Genomic DNA, 17,719 nt, shown 5'->3' with positions numbered 1-17,719 from the left:
AATAAATAATAAAAAACAAAAAACAGGGAAAGAGTGGAAATAAATAAATAAATAAATAAATAAACAGAACGCGGCGAAATAATTAATACATTCGAAAACAATAACGATCTTGGAGGGCAAAGGGGGGAGGGGCGGGGAGGGGGGTGGTGGTGGAATAAATAAAGTGAAAGATAAACAAGAGCGCAGGCCGACGCCAGCTCAGGGAGCCGAGCGGGCGAGCCGGCAGCGGGCAGCCTCTCGGCACATGGCCGGTGCCGGCAGCATCCGCGGCGGTGCGGGGGAGCCGCTCCCTCCCCGCCCCGCGCCCCGGCGCCAACGGGGCCGCCAATGAGGGCGGTGCGGAGCAGCACGGCCCCCCCCTTCCCCTCCCCCCTCCCCCCCTCCCCCCATATTCATTTCCCTTCCCAGCCCCCCCTTCCCTCTCCCCCCCCCCAGCCCCGCACCGAGCCCGCACGGGCAGCGGGCGCGTGAACGCGGTGCCCCCTCTCTCCACCGCACGCAGCCGCCTGGTGTCCCCCCGCACACACACACACTGCCCCCCCCTTCTCACTGCGTTGCGTGGGGGACGCAGAGGGATGGATGCCCTCACCTCATAGAGAGGGGAAACCCCCCCCGCCCCACCCCCAACCGCGGAGCCCGGGTATCCTCGCACACAGCCTGGTGGTCCCGCACAGAACCTTCATCCCCAGTGCTGGCACGGGGAAAGCATCCTAACCCCCGGTATACTCCAGAAAGGGAAAAACACCAAGATCAAGTCCTCACCCTCACCCCCCCACCCTCCCCACCCCACCACCCCCGTGCCCCCCACTCAGCCCCAGAAGCATCCCGTGGCTTTTCAGCAGGAGTTAGGCTGAGGTTTTTTGGTGAGAGCCGTTTCCCAGTTGCATCCCTTCCCAGCACGACCTCAGTGACTCGGGCAGCCCCATCCGCAGACCCCCCCCCCCCCCCCAGCGCTGCGGGCTCTGAACACGAGCCTTGGTGGCACAGGGTTTCATCCACATTCGAGTGGTCATCCAAGAGCAGGAGGGAAAAGGTTCTCGTGTCCCAGAGCTGAAAACAAAAACGTTTGGTGACAGAGCCTGGGGGTAAAGCTGTCCCTTGGAGTCACTCTTCAAGCAGGTGGGAACCCCCCAGAACTATTGGTATTCCTCATGCTGAACTTCATGTTTCACTTTGGCCCTCTGCTCCTTGTCCTGTCCTCCTTGACTGATGGAACAATTGGTCTCTGGTCCTTTCAGAGCACATCTGCTCTTTTTAAGATGCTATCGCTTATAGCACTCTTTTAATCTATAGAGAGGGGAAACAGTTGCATTTAATTAATTGCTCCCTAAATAAACTAATTACCGCCAGTAATTTCAGCACGCTTTGCACGCGGTTCAAACGCCGTTGCAGGGATGTGAGCACAAGGCATCCATCCTGACGGAGAGAAATGGAAGCAGAACAGTTCAGCATCAGAAAGTCCACTTCAGACCATCACTGTTTAATTACCACAGATTGCATTGGTCAGCACTGAGCTGTCCGTGTCACGGTTCCTTTCCAGCTCTGCTTCAAGGTTGCTTGGACTTTGAGCAGGATGTATTGAAAAGCTATGCCAAGGAAACACAATTTCAGCTTTTTATTACTTTTATGGGTCAAACGTCATGGTCTAGCAATTTATCACTGTATCTTTGTTCAGAAATGTGAAAGATAAAGGCTCGTTCTGGAGCCGCTCGTTTCAGTTTCGGTGCCTGTAGTGGAAATAAACAGCCTCCTTCCTTCCCAAGCTGCTTTTATAGCGGATATGTCAAAGCAATTCTCCTCCGATCTGAACCCAGGACAGCAGCAAGGAAAAACAATGTTACAGCAAGGACTTAGCGTGCACTTGAGCTGCCTTCGGCAAGTATAGATCTCACGGTGTGGAACTCCAACACCAGATCCATTTCCTCTGAAGGCAATCCTGCAAAGATCAGTGATCAAACCTGAGGAGGAGACAGAGGCTTTTACGACATATTTCTGCAGTCTGCTGTGAGCACAGCCTCACTGTGCCGGGGACGGATTGGGATCAGGGTGCAAAGTGCTGTAAATCCTGCAGTCTTTGCAACAGACGCTTCTGCAGAAGGGAAGTGCTGATGAGGAGCTGCAGCATGGGAGCCAGCCGCTCGCCTTGAGAGCTGGCCAGCAGCCAGTGACAACTTCCATCAGCCCTCCTTGCCATTTGGAGGGGGTCCTGTGCTTGCCAAGGCTGTGGGATAAACAGAGCAGCAGCAGCAGCCAGGAGCCAAACCATTCGTAGGCTTTCAGTAAGGTGCACAGGTTACAAGCAGCTTCTTCCCCCCAATGCCTCCGGTGGTGAATGCACAGTGTAAGTGCCCTCCTGCTTCCACAAGTTCTTGTTTCCTTGGGATCAAACTGCCCAGGAATATCACATGATCTGCATCATTCAGCATCTGAACCGGGCTTTTTTTACATCCTCCTTCCCCAGGGTACTGCTCACAACCTGCTGCCATCAGGGAGGAGCAGGCTCACGCCTGGTTACTGTGACACAAGCATCATCTTCCTTCCCAGAGCAGTCCCATTTGACACATGGATTATGTGGCCACCAACCAGAACCAAAACTGGATACAGCTGAAGCCCTGTAGGGCAAGTCTGTGCTGGAGTCTCACTGAATTATCCATATATACAACACCTAACCACTCTATCTACCCTTTATTACACCTTCTACAGTTGCAGATATCAATGGCTATGGGAAAAGCTGCAAGGAGGGCTGGCAGCAGGGAGCAGAGCCTGCAGAAGTGCTTTGGGGCTGCAGAGAAGGGAACTGGGAGGCCACGAGGTGACCACAGGAGAGGGCCACTCGTGGAGAATGAAGGCTTGGCTGATCCTGCCTGGAGCATCTTTTGCAGGGACACGTGAGTGCGTGATACCACGCATGGAGATGGGTATTGCAAAGCCACTTTATTTATGGTGCTTTTATTGGCAGGGGAGTGGGAGTGCAATACAGTTTTAGCCACTGTGATGTCTCCATCTCCCTTACATTCCACCTCCATTTCTAGAGCCGTTTTTTTCCCCCTCTGAAATGCACGATTTCTCCAACTGCATAAGGACATGCTGTACCTCGCATGGCTCAGCCTCGCTGGGTGTAGACAGCTCCAGCAGCTGAGTGCGTGTCTCCAGCATCACCAGGCCCATTCCCCTCCCGTGGCAAGTAGCACAATCCCATCCCATATGGCAGCAACAGGGGAGGGCTGCGTGGCACTCATCTCAGGCATGCTTGAGCATGGAGAAAGGCACAGTTCATACTGTGATCTGCGGGGAGCATAGCCCAGAGGGAGCCTCCAAGAGCTACTGAGCCTGAGACCACCATGATGTCAGCTCAGCTATGCTCCATTTCTCAGATCCATCCCAAATCTCTTCCACCTCCCACTGGCACCATCCACCGCATCACACAACCCTGTACAAACAAACCCAGCGAGTGCTTTTGTCTCTTCCTGTCCTTCTCAGATATTTTGGGTATTGGTGGCAATCTCTCCTGTTTATATAACAAAGCCACAGCCCAGTGTTTGTGGCACCATATCCATGGTAACCCTAATATAGCATGCACAGGCAAGTAGGATTTCATTAGGTGGCTCGGCTGTGGCAGCGTTTGGGGGGAGCAGCAGGGGTGGAATGTCTCCCAGCAAGGCAGCACATCCCAAGGAGCAATGCTGCTCTCTTTTTGCTAGCTGTGGTCTGTCCCTGCTCCCACATCACCCCATCATCGTGCCGTGGTGCTTGCTGCAACCCATCCTCCTCACCTTTTGTGCTGCAAAGAGCCACAGGTGTTGGCCCAAGGACAGGGGCTGCTCAGGTTCCTCCAGCAGGAGCCATGAAGCTGAGGTTCAGTTCTGTCTCCAGGTTGGGGGGATTCCTCCAGTGGTGCAGGAGAAGGAACATTTGGTCCTAAGGAAAATAAAGAAGGAGAACACCTTAGGAGAAGGCAGGAAGCTGGGAAGAGCAGAGGCTCTGCAAAGGTGGTGGTCCTGTTTGCAGCTCTCATGCTGTAGGACACGGACATGCACCAGGAGGAGGGAATGCCTCTTCCCACCCACTGCTGATGGGTCATGGGCTCCCCTGAGCATCCCGCCTCGGCCAGCACCCACATTATCTGTTAAGTAATGACTGTCTCTGGCAATGGTATGATACAAACCCAAGGGCAAGAGGTGGGTCTGTCCAGAGAGGGGAGTCAAGCAAGTGTCCCTGGGACCCTCCTCACCCCCGCAAGCATCTTTCCTACGTGCCAGACCTCTCTGCCACCCCGTTGGGGCCAGCCTGAGTCAGAGGCTGTCTAACCTCATCAGTGGCCAGGAAATTCGATCAGGGCAGTGACACAGGGCAGGATCTGGCCGTGGACAGAGCCCCGGGGCGCGGGATGCTGTGTGCGTGCTGCAGCCCGGCACAGCAGGAGCAGACAGCCGCCTTCCCTCCGTGCCCTCCCTCCCCCTAATCGAATTTACATCCGTGTTAGCAAGGCAATGGATTATAGCTCGGAGGGGTGCTGCCTGTTTCAATCCCTAATTCAGCACATCAGTTGTGCTTCAGCCTGCTTACCTGTAAGCAAGGCTGCTGCTGGGTTCAGACAGCACCTAGTACAGCTGAGCTGGTGTCTGGGGGATTGTCCATTAAAAAGAACCCTTCTCCAGGGGCTTAAGGCTCTATGCAGGCATCTTCTGTGTATTGCTGCTCTCTTAGCTCCTCTTGTTGGGATGGATGGAGCAAAATATAGGAGTTCTGTGGAGGATATGGGATGCTGCTGTGCTAGTATCAGTGCAGCGGTGCTGTGTCAGCTCCATCAAGAGCTCAGCACTGGAGGAAAGCTGCTCGCTCTGTGCTCTGCTTTCAGGACAGGGGCTGAACATGCAGCCCCATAGTGTTCCTATCACCCACTGACCTGTGGGAGCTGCCCCAAGCAGTCCGGGTGCTGGAGTCAGCAAACTGGCATTCCTACCTCTAGCTTGTCTTAAAACATGCCCCAGAGCAAGGCACAGAAGGCTGGATCCTTGCTCCTTGCCTGGATTTATGGGCAGCAACCTGGGAGAAAATAAAGAAGGAGAGATATACACGTATTTTTTCTTCTCTTTAAGCAAATTCTCACTGCTTATCTCCAAAGTTCAGCTGTTTTCAAGCTGACCTGCCTGCCTTATGCTGTTCCACTGCAAATTCCTTCTGTACAGGAAGGCTCAGGCACTCCACTTGCACGTGCCAGCAGCCTGGAGTTTCATCTCCAATAAGACTTGTTAGCTAAGGACCCCCTCCCACCCCCTGATGAGGATCATTTTTCTTCCTGCCATGCTGACAGCTCAGCTTCTTTCCCCTTAGAATTAGGAAACAAAGCCAAGAGAGGAGATGAAGCCAATGAGGCTGTGCTTGGAGGTTAGAAATGGGGCAAGGCAGCGATCTGTTCTCACAGCCAGACATCCACCCGAGGAGCCAGGGCTGGCACACGAGGAGCATCCATCTGATGCTTTCTGCTGAGGATCTCAGAGCACAGCACGTCCGGGACTGAGCTCAGGAGCCTCGAGCATGGTGGGGATGCTGCTTCCAACTGTGGAGTGCAGCTGAACTGAGCTGAGCTGTACTGTGCCACTGGGGAGATGCAGCCCCTTGGCTGCTCCTCTCCTGCTGTGTCACAGCTGTGTAAAACATCACCAAGTGGGACCGACGGGCACACACTGATGATCCATTAAAATGCCTCAGGGCTGAGCTCGGTCTGTTTCCCCTCGGAGCTGGGAAATGCAGTGCTGCCCAGGTGACTTTGCTGGAAAGAGCACGAGCAAAACCTGAGCTGCGAGGGGATGGAGGAGATCCTGTGCAGCACTGAGAGCATCGCTGCTTGGAGGAGCCAGCATCAACAGGGCCACAAGCTCCAAGTCCAAATCAAGGCAGCGTGTGTGTGGATCTGAGAGCTTGATGTAGTTAATAACCTAAGGAGAAGTGAGAAGGGGGGCAGTGGGGGGACAAAAAGTATATTTAAGCAAAGAAGCAACAAACATGTAGGGGCCTCAGAGCAGCAGGTAGGGCCACAGTGGGGTGGAAGCAGAGCTGGGTAGAGCGTGTTCCTGCAGGGAGCAGCCTGCAAGTAAGCAGCACTTCTCAGCAACTAAGGATGATTTAGGAGTGAATAACATCAGCTCAGTCGAGTTCAATTGCTATTGATAATGTCCATGTGCAATTAGAGCCAATTAGAGGGAGGCAGAGAATGACAAGTGTTTGGCCAGGAGGTGGGGGCAGGGGGGAGCACATTGTGGGGGGGTCAATACCACAATCCAATTTCCCCACAACCAAATGCAATTAAAGGATAGCACTTACCCAGCTCGCCCAGGAGGGCCAGAGCATAAATGGCAAAAGCCAGCAGGTTGGGTGCCATCCTGTCCAGCATGCAGACCCATGGCAGCACGCTGTGCCCCTGCCCCAGCTTCAGGCTGAGGGAGCTGGCGTCCATGTACTTCACCATGGTGGCGGTGTTCCTGGTCATCCTGGTGGTGGCCCTGCAGGGCTTGGCACCTCAGGGCACCTATTTCCCCTACAAGGTGCCACTCGATCCCCAGGGGCTGCTGGAGCTCTCGTGGAACGTCAGCTACCCCGAGCAAGCTGTGTATTTCCAGATCCTCATCAGGAAGCTCAAGTTTGGGCTCCTCTTTGGGATGTCGGACCGGGGTGAGTTCGAGAACGCGGACCTGGCTGTGCTCTGGACTGATGGTCACAGTTCATATTTTGGGGTGAGTTGTGTGTTTTCGTGGCTGTGTCTGGGGTCACTGCCTGGTGGGTGAATCTGACCCCCGTGGGTGTGGAGGAGTGGGTGCAGGGCATGGCACCGGGTTCAGGCAGTGCAAAGGGGAAGCGAGGTTTCTCATCCAGACATCTATGCTATGAGCTCGGTATAGGATCTTAAATGCAAGGAGGAAGGGAGAAATACAGCAGCACATGATGAAGCCAAGCCCTGGGTGTCTGCTGTGTCTGCAGGAGCTCCAACAGGTGGTTACACCGAGCAGCTCTGCCACACACGTACACATACAGGAGGCACCCACAGCTCGGTTCACTGCGCACCGCTGTCAGCAACATTAAAAATTAACCACAGCTCCCATTACTGACTTTGAGAAAGTGCAAAAGTTATCGAGCAGAAAGCCTGCCCCTGCCAGCACCAATAAACCGGCTGCAGCTCACGTCTGCAGCTACAGCAAAGATCAACAGGACGAGGGAAAACACAACCTGATGTCTGACTGCCAGCAGCACGGCGTTATCAGAAATTAAACATGCAGAAGGATTTGGGCGGCTTGTAAATCCTGATGGGAGCAGATGGGGGACGGGACAACAACTCATTTCTAATTTTGCAATTTGTTTCTGCTGCTGCAGATCGTTGCCCTTTCCTACACAGCCCACTGTAGGCTCCTGCGTGCTTGGTCTTTCTGCTACGATAGCTAACCCTATGCTTTCCCTATCCCCAGATCACCCTGTTAGTTTCATTGCAATTGTGCTTTGCTGAAGAAAGCAATTGATATTTTTCCCCATGTGAGGCTTTCCAGTAAGTTAAATTTTACCTCTCTGCTTGCTTGAAATTAGCCATAAAACATATCCTTTCGCAATGTGATCTGCAGCGCAATGAAAGGATAAAAGGGAGGGCTGATTATCTACACTGTTTTTCTGCTAATTACCAACCATTCAGGATGTGGGATGACCTGAGTGCTACAGCACTGCACAGCACTGTGTTAAAAAAAAACATAAAGAATAATACCTAATCTCACTGAAAGACAAAGAGTGCTGAATGAGCGCCGCGCAGCATTTGGGCTTTCACTTGGTGCTGCACAGCATCCTGCCAGGAGGTTTCTATAACCTCTCCAGCCCCGGTGCTCTCCCTCACAGCAGCTTTTCTGCTGGATGTCAGCTGTTAAAAGATCCAAATTTGCTCAGCTCCCCATGTACTACAAGATTAATTTGCACAACACGCTCCTATGAAAACAAATGTCAAGCAATCTTCATGGAGCTGATTTTACTCTCCCCCCTCTAAGGACAATATGTTCTCAAAATACCACTCCGTACTTTTGGCTGAAATGGTGCCAAGTTGCTTTATTCTTTTTCTCCTGTTTCTTCCCCCGAGATAAGAGAAGCAGTGCCACTCGCAGTGCTGCAGCGAGGTACTTCTTGGAGGCCTTTTCTTGGCACACAAAAGCCATCAACAAGAGACACAAAAGATCGAGATAATAACGCTGTTCAAATCCAAATTACAGAAGGATTTGTACTCCCAGCCTTCAATCTTTCCATATAGCAGCACCATACTGCTTCGCTTCTCGGTGTGGCTTTGTCACCATCATTAACCAGGTTACAGAGGGGTGACCCAGAGGAGGTAACCCAGAGAGGGACCTTACGACCTGCACACCACTGGAGGTCCCCACCCTGAGCGTTGGGGCCACATAAGACCTGCTGCCTCCCTGCTCTCCCCCCACAGGATGCCTGGAGTGACGCCCAGGGGCAGCTTCACATGGACTCACAGCAGGACTACCAGCTGCTTGGGGCTCAGAAGGCCCCCGAGGGACTCTACCTTCTCTTCAGAAGACCCTTCAGCACCTGTGACCCCAAGGACTACTTTATAGAGGTACAGCATCACCCTCTCCCCACCGCAGCCCCATCCCAACCCCCACAGCACTGAGCAAGGGCTCCAACCCCTGACCTCGCCTCTGTTTTGTGGGCTGCATCAGGTGTTTGTGCTGCTTAGAGCAGAAAGGAAGAATCCTACAGATGTCACGAGCAACTTTTGGCACAATCTGTTTACAACTGCTTATAAACCTCTATAACATGCAGATTTTAGCTTGTTTGCATCACCCGCTCCTGTTGAGTATGTGTTAGGTCTATATAAATCCCTTCCTGCATCACTTGGGTTTGCAGTCTGGAGACAAGCATTACACCGAGGTGTTCTGGGAGGCAAATTGGAGGCTGCAGCAGGAGCCAAGCAAAGATGCAGCAAACAGAGCTGCTTCTATCTCACCTCCTGGTCCAGAGCTCCCTGGGTCCAGCAGCACACCCCCTGACTGCAGTACTTTCATCAGAGCCCCCAGCTGTAACTCACTGATCATAAAATGGCTCGGATAGGAAGAGGCCTTCAATATCATTTACTTCCCACCCAGCTGCTGTGCACAGGGTTGTCACCCACCAGATCAGGCTGCCCAGGACCCCACCCAATCTGGCCTTGAATGTTGCCAAGGATGGGATATCCACTACTTCTCTAGGCAACTCCCTAGAAAGAGATGGGATAAAGGTGAGCCCTGGAGGAGGCATTTGGTTTCTGCTGTCCGTGGCTCACCCCAGGCAGCTCATGCCACCAGTATCAATACCAATTGTCCACACAATTACCATTCCGGATGCAAAATTACCTAACTTTGTTCTTGCTTCAGGATGGCACTGTGCACCTCATCTACGGGATCCTGGAGAGCCCGGTCAATTCCCTGCACACCATCAACATCTCTGCCATGTACAGGGGGCTGCAGAGAGTGCAGCTGCTGAAGCCCAGTATCACCATCCCTGATCTGCCCAGCGATGTGAAGACCATGGAGATAACGACCCCCAGCATTGTTATTCCCAGCCAGGAGACGACCTACTGGTGCTACATCACAGAGCTGCCAGACGGCTTCCCCAAACACCACATTATCATGGTAAGGGACAGATCAGTTGCGTTCACATCCCTTTAAGCCATTCTGCAAAGCTCACCGCTTCCCTGCCTTTTCACAGGGAGAATTTTGGACCCATACATATTCCTTACTGCAGAACAATTGGGCATAGGCATCCTGGGGGGGTGTGGGGGGCACCCGGCAAGGAGAGGGGAAACCTGAAGCGAGCTGCAGAGAGAGCACAGAGATTTATAGGGAAAAGATGGCTCTACAATGGAAAGCTTAGAAGGAGGATTTTCTCTCCAACAGATGGTGCGAAATGAATCATCTGTGTGTAAGTAAAAAGTGTGTAACTCCTGATACCTTCCCGCTGCTGCGGATCAGTTCTGCAGCTGGTGATTTTGGCCAGAGCCATTCTGCAGCCTTTCTACCCCAAATCCAACTCCTTGTGCCCTGAGCAGCTGCTGGCTAGGAATGGAGCCCAGAAGCTGCAGGCAGTGGGGCAAGGACCCTCTCTGTGGAAATCCAAAGTCCTCTCCGCCCATCAAAAGGGGCAGAGCACCCTGCTGCTCATCCAGTGCATCCCTCTGTGGGGAAGGCACATGATGTTTCTGCAGGAGCTCTGATGGACTGGTCCCACAGCCAGCCAAAAGCTCTTGGTCCTTGGTCCCTCATGCCCACAATGTGAGCATTTCTCTGGTGTGGTAAAACTTGATAGCACATACCCATGGTGGGCTCTGTGTGGAGCCTGCACTAACAGCACAGCCAGGGATGGGTTATCAGAAACGGTCCTGATGTGTTCCCCTCCTTCTTGGCTGCCACTTTGCAGTACGAGCCAGTGATCACAGAGGGCAACGAAGCTCTGGTCCACCACATGGAAATCTTCCAGTGCACTCCTGAGTTTGACAGCATCCCCCATTACAACGGTCTATGTGACTCCAAGATGAAACCAGAGCGGCTCAACTACTGCAGGCACGTGCTTGCAGCGTGGGCCATGGGAGCGCAGGTGGGTGCAAAATGGGGTCCATCATCACTCCTGGGCACCTTTTCTGACATCTCCCAACCCTTTTGGGCCCATTGTCATGGGAATGAACACTACTGCATGGGCTGCCCCAACCCCAACTCCTCCAGGATACCTTTATGTTTCTTCCTCACCTCAGTGCCCCTCCTCAATCAATGCCCATACAATCCTCTCCTTGGCCATTTCAGCTTAGTTCACATAAAAACCACCCCATGGCTCCCTTACTGCCCACCCTCTGTTTCCAGGCTTTCTACTACCCTGAAGAAGCAGGGCTTGCCTTTGGTGGTCCAGGCTCCTCCAGATATTTGCGCCTTGAGGTTCACTACCACAATCCACTGATATTCAAAGGTGAGTGGGGGTATTGCTTTGCTAACAAGACACAGGAGAGCTGGGTAAGTGCCAGGGATTGCCAAGGAACGGCTACTAGAGCCTGGATCCACCTTCAAGCATGCAGGCAGGGAAGATATTCAACATCCTTATTTAGGGGGCTGCTATGGGGTGCCCCCCAGCTTCTGTGTAGGGTAGTGGTGAGATACCTGAGCTCAGAGCAGATGGTGATGCCAAAGTCAACAGAAAGACAAGCACCAGCCTGGGTGGGGATGGGGGAATTTGGATGTTGTTTTAGTGGTATTCCTGCTTCGATAACATTGTCAGGAGACACATTTAAAAAAAATAAATTAAAAGGCTTGCAAACAACCCAGTTTCTTCATTTACATAAAATCAAGTAACTTCTTGACTACCCAAGTGTATTTTTAGGAGACTAGAGCATATGTACTGTAGATCAACCATAGCACATTCAGCAACTTGAGAAGAAACACATCTATAAATATGGAGCTCACGTCTTTCATAACTCATCAGCTTTGCTGTGTTAACCAGTAGTGTCTCCCTTGTTATCTTCACACCACGATGGGCTCCAGCCTAGGGACTGGAGGCTCACACCCAGCCCCACATCTCCAGGGGGAATTTACATTTTTCTCTCCTGCCAGATTCCCAGTAAGAGCAAGGCTTTTTTTTTTTTTTGGACATTTCAGTTAAGCAAGAGCTGTGTTTTTGAGTCATAGAATCACAAAGGTTGGAAAAGACCACTAAGATCATCAAGTCCAACTGCTGACTTATCACTACCATCCCCCTGAACCATGTCTGTAACTGTCTCCAAATTACCCTGAGATCTACTACCCTTCTGCTCTGGGCTCCCTAAAGGCATTGCTTACCTCTCTGCTGGGAGCAATTGGTGACCAAGCCTTGCACGCATGGAGAAAGCTGTGAGCAAGCAGCTTGAGCACCTCTCCCTGCACCTGTGCCAAGCAGAGCATCATTTCTCAGTCCTGTCCCCATATGTCTGATGCCTTGTCCTCTCTCCTGCCAGGGCGCCGTGATTCCTCGGGGATCCGCCTGTACTACACAGACAGCCTGCGTCCCCACGATGCTGGCATCATGGAGCTGGGGTTGGTCTACACACCAGTGATGGCCGTGCCCCCAGGAGAGACTTCCTTCATCCTCACTGGGTATTGCACTGACAAATGCACCCAGCAGGTAAGTGTCCGGCCCCCAGCCCCCTGAGCCCTTCACCATAGGGTTGTGCTGGGGGAAAGCCCCTTGCATGCGACCATCAGCGAGCAGCTGGTTGGGATGTGCTGAATCCCCTAGGAAGGCAGCTCTCCTCAGGAACCACCTGCTGCATCTCCCCTGGGTACTGTACTCATCTAGGAAGCCATACTGCTGTGCTGTGCCATGCTGGGTGCTTTGCCACAGAAATGCAAAGATCGTAGAGTCGTAGAATGGCTTAGGTTGGAATCAAAGAAAGGCTGTGTTGGAAGGGACCTTAAAGAGCGTTGACATGGCCTCTGCTTTCTGGAGCTCCTTAAGTGCTCACTCAATTATGTTTTCAAACCATCCACCCTGCACTCAGACAGGTTTTAGTGGATGTTTTTGTAGGACCTACCCAAAAGGAGTAATCGGTGCAACTACTAACAAGCACGAAGTAGCAAGCAGCACTCAGCTCAAATCTCCTGCTAATTTCAGGCACGTCCATGCATTAATTGCATATGACAGCACGCTGAACACCCACCCCTCTGCAAAGAGCTCACTTGCAAGGTCCCAAAGCCCCAAATCCCAGCACAGGCAGCACCCACCCCAAGCACACAGCGTGGGGTTGGATGTAGGGTCAAGCACGGAGCTGGATCCATCCCTCCCCAGGCTCTACCTGCAGATGGGATCCGCATCTTCGCCTCCCAGCTCCACACCCACCTGGCGGGGAGGAAAGTGGTGACCGTGCTGTCCCGGGATGGCAGAGAGCAGCAGGTGGTGAACGCTGATGGGCACTACAGCCCACACTTCCAGGTACAGCCCTGCTCCCTGAGCTGGGTCGGTGCCACCCGTGGGCTCCACTCTGACACATCCCTTCTTCTCCCACCCAGGAGATCCGTATGCTGAAGGAGGTGATCTCAGTCTTCCCGGTGAGTGGCTCCATCTCCACTCTGCTGCTCCATCACTGCTGCACACAGTGCCCTGCTCAGAGCCCCTGCCCTCCTCCTGCCTCCCCAGGGCTGCGCTTGGGCTCTTGCAGCCAAGTTGGGTACAAGTCTGGCTGTGCACACTGTGGCCCAAGGTCATGGTAGAAAGGAAGCAAGGAAAGGAGGAAACACATCTCCTGGGGAGGTGCAATTTTAGCAAGTTCTTGGGAGGGCACTAGGGCTGAACCACCAAAGATCATAGTGGTCTGCTGCATTATGGAACCACCTGTGCCAATATTTGTTGTCTGGGAGGGGGAAGCTTCATACTTCCCTACCCCCTCATGTCTGTTGAAACCTCCCAGGGTGACGAACTCATCACCAGCTGCACTTACAACACGGAGGACAGGAGCAAAGTGACTGTGGTGAGTGTGGTGGGGGGAAAAATCAGTGCAAACTGGGGTGAACCAGAAACAAAGGGGGGGATAGCGAGCAAAGAAAGGAGCCCACAAGGCTATGCTGCCTGCAGCTGGGATGCCAAGGTGCTAATTGAGAAGTAGCATGTGTCACTCTAATTCCCATCACAAACTGTTCCCCCAGGGATTAACTGTAATTAAAGAGAAGCAGTATTTTTTTTTTCTTACAGAGCATGTTATTTCCTTCCTTCCTTTTTTTTAAGCAAAAAAAAAAAAAAAAAAGCCTGTCAGAGGTACCATCAACAGGCACAAAGCTAAATATACTAAGTATAGCAGAGGGATTACAGGGAATCTGCAATATAATGTAAAGCACACAATCTAGCCTGAATGCCTGTCCTTGCACAAAGGGCAATGTGTGCACACAGGTGTGAGCTCAGTGACCTGCAGCCCCTCTGCCCTTTCTGCATCCTCTGTGGCTCCAGCATTGCCAAGCTGGATCTTGGCATGGCCGCAGGAGGGACAGGGGCTGCTTCCCAGTGTTCCGGTGCCAGCCTGTTGTTGTCTGTGCCACAGGGTGGGTTTGGCATCATGGAGGAGATGTGTGTGAACTACGTGCACTACTACCCCCAGACACAACTGGAGCTCTGCAAGAGTGCTGTGGATCCAGGCTACCTGCACCGCTACTTCAACCTTGTCAACAGGTACAGGGTGATTGGAGCAGGAAGAGTGCTGGGATCTTTCCTAGCAGTATTGGAAGAAAAAAAAATAAACTGGGTTTTCAGTGCTGGCTGAGCAAGGCAGGGCCAGAAGAGTCCTGCCCTAGAGCAGGCACCAAGCCCAGGCTTTAAAGCAGGAGGTGTTACAAACCCCTGGGAATGAGGATCCCTATGGGTTTGGGGCTGCCCAGCATGGCCTAGTGCAAGGGGTCTGCAAAGCACACCGTGTGATCCCAGGCAGACACTAAGCAGCCCTGCAGCCTGTAGGGAGATCTGACCTCGTAGGGAGGTATCCAATGCACAGGCAGACCACTGGCCCCAAGTCTTCCAAATGCAGTTTGGAGCCTTTCCATCTTGAGCTTGAGGCAGAGAGGGATGCTGCACCAGGACATCTCTGCAGCATTTCAGCACTGCTTCTCTCCTGCGCAGGTTTAACGATGAGGAGGTCTGCACATGCCCTCAGGTCTCTGTCCCACAGCAGTTCTCCTCCATCCCTTGGAACACATTCAACAGAGATGTGCTGAAATCCCTCTACAGCTTCGCTCCCATCTCAATGCACTGCAACAAATCCTCAGCTGTGCACTTCCCGGTACGTAGAGCTTTTGGAGTAAAAGGTTGATGTGCAAATGGCAGAACTTCAGGCCCAGGGGAAAACAGATCAGCAACGCTGCTGGGCTGAGCCCGCAGGAGGGGTTGGGGCTCTGGTACTCAGGATGCAGGACAAGGAGACGGAATTTCTGTAGAGCCCCAGCATTAGAAGTATGTGTGTGTAACATGATGGAAAGCACAGCAACAGCAGCAGAGCACCAAGGTCCTAGGTTGCAGCAAGTGATGATTTGCTCAAATGCAACAGCCATGAGCACAGACATAAAGGAAAGAAGCTACATACCTTCAGAAGGCCTCAGGTAGGCAGGGATCTCCATCAAAAAAGCACTTACCACCTCCGCCAACCCTTAAATGAGGTCTGGGCAGGGGTGGATCCTGACTCCAGCCCTTCTAGTCACTCAGGGACATTGCATACACCTGAGCTCCCCAGGGTTGGCCCTGCCTTCCCACCAGGTGCTCCATCACTGCTTCAAGCCCCGACTTAGCATTTCTGTTACACTGTGCATGGCCGGATGTAATTAGAGAACGTGTATTTGCATAACGTGATTTACAGCCCTCTTTGAGCAACCCTGAGTGTTGAGGCATGGTAATACAGAGAACCAAGAATAAATGTGAGGGGATTTACAGGACTTGGGCTGATTCCATCACATCCCAGCAGAGCAAGCTCATTGCGTGGCACGTCTGTGTGATCTCCAAATGTAGATCCACAGCAAAACAAGGACAGAGCTCTGTGGAATCTGTACAGAAAAACCATACCCAGCAATGATGCTCATGACATCATCGCTGGAGATTATGCAAATCGATGGAGATTTAAAAGCACTGATGGTGCCTATCTCCTCCAGTTCCTGGTGCCATTCTTCAGGGCAGGACTGGGGGCAGTGGGGCGATGCTGGCACAGCAATGGGACAGAGAGCTGGGCAGCCCTCACTGATCCCTTGGTGGTTCAGAGCATGCACAGCCCCAAAGCCCTCATTGCTCCCCTAAGCCTTGAGGTCACAGAAAGCTGCTATTTTTCCATCGAGCACTCTGCAGTGATGCTGTCTTTCTCCAGTCATCTGAGGAGGGTCTCTCTCCCTCCCTCCACCTTCCCCAGAGTACCCTGATGTGGTGTAAGCTCTAAGCTCTGGCCCTATTTGCTTGACACGCTACAAGATTTCATCCTAAAACATGAATCCAGAGTTTCTCCTCCTGCTGATGACTCACCTTTACCTCTTTTGTCTCCAGACCTCCCTCCTCCTGCTTGCTGCAGCTCACCCTGACCGTGATGGTTCTGTCTGAGCACGCAGCAGAAGCTGAGCCCCCCATACACCCGGTCCCTACCCATCCCAGCACATCACATAGGAACTGGGTCCTGCCCTTCAGGTTCTTCCCTAGGGGCAACGTAAACCCAGCAGGTTGCCCCTTGTAGGCAGCATCCCTGAGAAAGCATCACATGTGTGACGTTGGAGATTTTCTCCTGGCTGTGGTCACCTTGAGCCCCCATGGCTTTGCCAGCCCTTCCCTGGCTCTGCCTGCAGTGTCTCATCCGTGCTGCCATATCCCTCCTTGTCCAGCAGCTGCTGTGTGTAAACAACCATGCTGGCACGTTGCAAATGTCACCTCCAACCTCCCTGCACCCCTGGTAAGGAGCCTTTCTGAGCACAGCGGATCAGAAGGATCCGTGGCTTTGAGCTGTCTCTATTGAATCGGTGGGTAATGCATTTGGGGGCAGAAGCTCCTTCACTGTGGTGCTTTTGTGCAATATGGTGTGCCACAGACATCTGCTCTGTTCCTGGGATGCGTAGGTGCGCCTGCAATACAAATAATTAGCAATGCCTCATGAGAAAACATCCTGCTTCGGGTTAAAAGCACTCCCAGTGTTAAAGATCATTGTATTTTTGTAAGTGTGTAGAAACACAGAGTCCCCGAGTACTTGAAACCCTCTGTCTCACAGCATACGTCTCTCTTACAGGGTGAATGGGAGAAGCAGCCTCTTCCTAGCATCACCAAGACGCTGCAGGAGCCCCATCCTCACTGCCCACCCACCCTAGGGCCTCATCCTGCTGCCCCCGTGCCCGTGCCTCTCAACCTTGGTGACATCAGGTGGGGCTGAGCCACATCCCAGTCCCTCCCAGTGTGCCGGCACCGCGATGGGATGTGGCATGGATAGCCATGGGGAGCATCATCCCATCGCTCCCCATATCCCTGCCCCAGCTCCTGCCTCCAGAGGGGGTTAGGGCTCATCCCTCTCAGTTCAGAAAGTACTCTGGAGACGGAAAGCGCTATATTTAGTGTTATTAGCAATCCTGGCTCTGAGTAATGCTGCTTTCCGCCCCCAGCATCATAATGCGGAGGTTCGCTTTGTGCCGAACCCAGCATGGCCCCGGGGAAGGGGGGAAAGAAAACACTTTTCCACAGGGAAACTGAGGCACAGAGCGAAGATATGGGAGCAGCGTGGGATCCTTTAAGTACCCCCCCCCCCCCCCCCCCCCCGTGTGCTCCTCCACCCGCTCCCCCACGCTGGGGATTATTCGCCTTGACGCAACCAGATGCCAATGGATAGGAACAAATGATGGGACTGAGAGAGAGGGAGAGGGAAACTGGGGGGGGAGGGGGAAGATGCAAACCTTTTGGAAGGAAAAAATGACTCCATTAAATATCTGAGTGAGAAATAAACAGGAAAAAAAAATTTTTTTGCTTTTCGTTTGGACCAGGGGAAGGACCCAGGGTGTCCATCCCACCTGGGGGCCTCCATCCCACCCAGAGGCTCCACGTGCACAGACCAGGCTCTGCCTCCATTGGTTTGTGGCACGCTGTCCATACACACAACCCCTGTGCAGCCATCCTGGATGAAAAAAGGGCTTTTGTGGGGAAGATAATGCTGCATTATCTCAGCAGACACACGGCTAATCCCGGC

The 17,719-nt window shown here is 52.8% G+C and overlaps 1 protein-coding gene across 1 annotated transcript; it reads left to right on the top strand.

Moving 5' to 3' along the window:
- The first annotated feature begins 6,353 nt into the window (after positions 1–6,353).
- On the top strand, positions 6,354–17,466 carry DBH (dopamine beta-hydroxylase). Its single transcript, XM_065737152.1, has 12 exons — positions 6,354–6,734; positions 8,459–8,605; positions 9,402–9,659; positions 10,444–10,620; positions 10,881–10,983; positions 12,002–12,168; positions 12,832–12,975; positions 13,053–13,091; positions 13,451–13,510; positions 14,075–14,202; positions 14,647–14,806; positions 16,775–17,466. The coding sequence occupies exons 1-12, from the start codon at positions 6,354–6,356 to the stop codon at positions 16,913–16,915; spliced, it is 1,905 nt and encodes a 634-aa protein (XP_065593224.1). The 3' UTR covers positions 16,916–17,466.
- The last annotated feature ends 253 nt before the right edge of the window (positions 17,467–17,719 follow it).

The sequence above is a fragment of the Cyrtonyx montezumae genome, unplaced genomic scaffold (assembly GCF_038088225.1).
Source record: "Cyrtonyx montezumae isolate F1298 unplaced genomic scaffold, pur_monq_1.0 scaffold_20, whole genome shotgun sequence".
Taxonomy (NCBI): Eukaryota; Metazoa; Chordata; class Aves; order Galliformes; family Odontophoridae; genus Cyrtonyx; species Cyrtonyx montezumae.
This window is presented reverse-complemented; position numbering and strand designations above follow the sequence as displayed.